The sequence below is a fragment of the Melospiza georgiana genome, chromosome Z, assembly GCF_028018845.1.
Source record: "Melospiza georgiana isolate bMelGeo1 chromosome Z, bMelGeo1.pri, whole genome shotgun sequence".
NCBI classification, from domain to species: Eukaryota; Metazoa; Chordata; class Aves; order Passeriformes; family Passerellidae; genus Melospiza; species Melospiza georgiana.
In genome coordinates this window covers 73072186-73076305 of record NC_080465.1, presented here as the reverse complement: position 1 = coordinate 73076305, position 4120 = coordinate 73072186, and the positions used below count along the sequence as shown (strand labels likewise).

The 4120-nt window shown below is 57.8% G+C and overlaps 1 protein-coding gene across 1 annotated transcript; it reads left to right on the top strand.

Moving 5' to 3' along the window:
• Positions 1–1309: 1309 nt before the first annotated feature.
• LOC131096027 (avidin-like) lies at positions 1310–3530 on the top strand. Its single transcript, XM_058044249.1, has 5 exons — positions 1310–1389; positions 2451–2537; positions 2624–2837; positions 3189–3309; positions 3400–3530. The coding sequence occupies exons 1-5, from the start codon at positions 1315–1317 to the stop codon at positions 3431–3433; spliced, it is 531 nt and encodes a 176-aa protein (XP_057900232.1). The 5' UTR covers positions 1310–1314; the 3' UTR covers positions 3434–3530.
• Positions 3531–4120: the final 590 nt, after the last annotated feature.

Sequence of the window (4120 nt, the reverse complement as noted above, 5' to 3'; positions counted from 1 at the left end):
TGCATTCTGCACAGAGCCCTCAGTTCATCCCCACTGATCCTTGGCACTGCCCTGGTCGTGCTGGGGTCGTTCTCCTGCTTCCCCTCCCCAAACACCCACTGTGGCTGTCACCAGCACCGTGAGCACCCAAAGACTTCTCTGACTGGTCTGTGAGGTTAAAGCCTTGGGACCCCAGTGTGAGTGGGGGACGAGGCTGGGAGCCCTGCACAGCGGGGCACAAGGCCACTGACAACCTTGTTGGCCCAGGACATGAGATTTAATTTAATTTCTGTCATTTCATTACCCCAACAACTGCAAATTCCCTGGCTCCTGGTTCCTCCCAAGAAGGCAGGCAGGGGGACAGAGAATGATTGTGCTTGCTTAATAAGAAAACCGAAAGTAAAACTGTAGAGTTTTATGAGAAATAAGCACTGGGGGCACCACCCCCTCTGTATCACAATCTGTGTTCATCAGCTGTATCTCACATCCGGTCCCTGACCTTGCTGTGATCCTGGCCTTTCACTGACGTTTCATTTTCCTTTTTCTCTTGCCTGACACATGCAACTGGGGCGGCTCACCTCCAGCCTCAATGCCCTGCTCAGAGGTTTTCCTACTGCTGTTGGGGCCAGTTTGCTTCATTCACCTCCCAGTTCCCTGGACCCACTGCAGATCACCTGCTGTCCCTGCACACATGCTGTGCCCAGTCCTCACGAATCTCTGTCCTTCTGTCCATCCCTTGCGGTGACCAGAGGGTGGTTTGGGACACAGGAGCTCCAGCTGGGCAGGATGGAAACTTAGACCCAGCCCTCAACCAGCAGGCATGGGGCTAAAGACCCCCAGGCTGAGTGATGTCAGTGGGCATCCCCACACAACACCTCCTGCATCCCTGTTCTGCCCATACCCATTCCTGTGTCCAGCCCTGTTCCAGTCCGGCTGCCTATCTCGATGATCCCTGCCTCTAATCCCTGCCCCGTCCCCATCCCTCCCACCCTTGCTTTCATCCCTGCCCCTGTTCCCGTCCCCATCCATGTGCACATCCCCCATCCCTCATGCTTGCCCCCACCCCAGTTCCCGTTCCCATCCCACCACAACCTCTTCCTGTCCTCATCCCCAGCCCTGTGCCCATCCCCGTCCTTGCTCCTGTCCCTGTCCCCACACCTCTTGCCCTCCCTGTCTCCTTCCCCTTCCTTGTGCCAGTATCGATTCCTCCCTCATGAACCGCCCGAGGCTTTCCCGGAAAGCAGCGGCGGAGCCGAATATAAGTCTGTGACTCACGGGCACGGCGCGGTTCCCCGCCGCCGCCGCATCCCGAGCTGCATCCCGAGCTGCATCCCGATGAGCCGCCGCGTCCTCTCCGCTCTCGCCCTGCCCGCAGGGGTGTCCCTGGCCGCGGCTACCGCGGGCTTCCAGGTGGGAGCTCCTGCTGGGAGCCGGCGAGGGAAACTCGGCTCCGGGGCAGCCTGGGTGGGAGCACGCCTGGGATCCCAGTGTTCGGGGAGGGACACGAGTGGGAGACTCGCCGGAGAGGGGGAATATGATATGGGAGCTGCAGCGCTTGTTAGGGATGGGACACGCGTGGAAGAGCCATCTGCGGGGGGAACACTCGGCAACAGGATTCCCTACTCCAGCGGGTACCCCGACGGGAAACCCTGCCGCGGGAGATGAGGGAAGTGATGCTCCAGGGTGGTCCGTGTGCCCGGGGGGGGTGTGCAGGGGGGAGATTCCTTCCGTGTTGCAGGAGTCATGGATGTGGAAATCCCCCACTTCCCTCCCAGGGACTTGGAGGGGAACTGGGGCAGGGGAAGCGTGGGGACCCTGCCCCAGGGGGTGCCTTGCCTCTGCCTCAGACAGTGCAGCGCAGCAGAGAGCAGGCAGCGCTTAGAACTGCAGCTGGGATGTGCCGGGCTCTGAGGAGCAGAACTGCAGCTGGGATGTGCAGGGCTCTGAGGAGCAGAACTGCAGCTGGGATGTGCAGGGCTCTGAGGAGCAGAACTGCAGCTGGGATGTGCAGGGCTCTGCCTGAGCTGGAGCCCACTGTGGACCTGAGGGCTATGCCCATCCCAGAGAGCTTCCCAGGGCTCTGCCTGAGCTGGAGCCCACTGTGGACCTGAGGGCTATGCCCATCCCAGAGAGCTTCCCTGCCGTGCTACACGTGTGCTGATGGGCACAGCACAGGTACCCACAAACACGGGCAGATGTGCCCTGGATTCACACAGCTCACCTGCAAGGGCTACAGCAGGGATCCCACCCATGTTCCTGCCTGTCCAAGGATCCCACCTTTTACTTTTCCTCTTCACCTCTCCCCGTTGCTTGGCTTACCCCAGCTTTTGGCCCTCTTGATGTAGCTGCGATAGCAGCAATTTTATGAATCAAATATTTTAAAAATGAATGCTCAAGCACTCTCAGGACTCCAGAAACACTCTGCTGTGCCACCATCCCCAGCCTGACCTGTGTTTGTGTTCTTTTCCAAGATCTTCTGCCAGGAAATTGAGCACCCTGGGGAGAAAAAGGCCAGCAAGAAGGAGGCAACCATGGGGGAGAGCAGAAGGCATATCAAGGTGAGTGCCAGCACCCCGAGGGCATTGGGGGCCGTGGGCAGGCCTGTGTACAGGCAGCCCCCAGGGACACGTCTGCTTGTCCCCAGCCATGCAACCTGACTGGTTGGTGGAAGAATGACCTGGGCTCCAAGATGCAAGTGTTCAAGGTCGGCAAGGACGGAACCTTCTCTGGAGAGTACCACACCGCCGTGTCAAGCACCCAGAAACCCATCCAGCCGTCCCCACTGACTGGCTCCCAGCATCTGGATGAGGATGGACAGTGCACCTTTGGCTTCACTGTCAACTGGAAGAAGTTCTCAGGTCTGTGGTTGCATGATGGATGTTGTGGGATGGAGTGGTGGGATGGAGAGGGGAGCTCAGACAGGTCCTGGTGCTCATCCCAATTCCTCTGTTCTCTCTGCTGTCCCCTGTCTCTCCTTCCCTGACCTCTCCCCACTGTGGATGGTGTCTGCAGAGAGCAGTACACCTCCCAAAACAAGGTCTGGGTGAGGCAGCACCAAGGGTTGCTCTGACAACACCTCTGCCACACACTATTTCCCTGCAAATATTGGGATCCCCTCAGGCTCCATGAGCACTAAACTCACCGATGCCTGGGAAGCTCCAAAATCAGCTGGGGTCCTGCTGGGATGCTGACAGCCTCCACGTCTTTAGACTCCACAGCTGTGTTTGTGGGCCAGTGCTTCAATGGGGATGGTGGGAAGGAGGTCCTGCACACCTCCTGGCTGCTGCGGGAGAAGGTGGACTCGCAGCCGGATGACTGGAAAGCCACCAGGTGAGCCAGGGAACCCCCAGTCCACCTGGGATCCCTGGGATCCCTGCCCTGCTGCTGGCTGGGCACCAATGAGAGGCTGCTTCCCCACAGGACTGGGCACAACACCTTCACTCGAGTGGGATGAAGGAGGGAGCAGCATCTTCTCCTGGCCACACCTGGGAGACTGGAACCCATCAGCAGGATCCGTGTGTACCAGCATGCCCTGACATTTCCAGCTCTGAAGGAAGATATCCCAAAAAACACAAAATAAAATTAAAGATATTTAAACACAGCCTTGTGCAGTCTGTGGATATGTCCTGGAAAAGCTGGGCTAAAACACAGTGGAAGGTGGGTGTGGGATGAAACTCTCATTCCCTTATTCTGGGAAGAGACTAGCCCCAAGAAAGCCCCCTTTCCAGCCCCAGCAGGATGGTGCATCCCCAAAGTAATCCTCTGACACTAGCTGTGACCAGCACTCACTCTTTCCTGCTGAAAGCCTGGTGAGTGTGATGGGAGGATAAGCTGGGCAGCTCTTCTGCATCCCAAAAACCTGGCTGGGAGGCCTCTGGCTCTGACACAGCCCCTGAGCAGGCAGGCGAGGGGCCTTGGCTGTGTCCACACTCCTGAGAAGTGCCAAGGGCTGCTCTGTACCAGCCACACAGCACCAGTGTCGCAGACATTTTTTCATAGAAATCCTTTCTTTGGGACTTGTTCGTCTTCTGGGAAGCTGAGGCCCCAGAAAGAGAATGTAAACAATGATTATCAGCTGCTGTGAAACGCAATGGGATGCACCTGTGATTGGTTCATGTTCCATGTGTACAATTAAGGGCCA

What these genes read in the sequence shown, in the direction of transcription:
- LOC131096027 (XM_058044249.1), top strand. Translation starts at nt 1,315, where the DNA reads ATGAGCCGCCGCGTCCTCTCCGCTCTCGCCCTGCCCGCAGGGGTGTCC. An exon ending in CGGCTACCGCGGGCTTCCAG is followed by an intron (nt 1,390 to 2,450) that starts GTGGGAGCTCCT and finishes TTCTTTTCCAAG; the next exon opens with ATCTTCTGCCAGGAAATTGA. An exon ending in GATGACTGGAAAGCCACCAG is followed by an intron (nt 3,310 to 3,399) that starts GTGAGCCAGGGA and finishes GCTTCCCCACAG; the next exon opens with GACTGGGCACAACACCTTCA.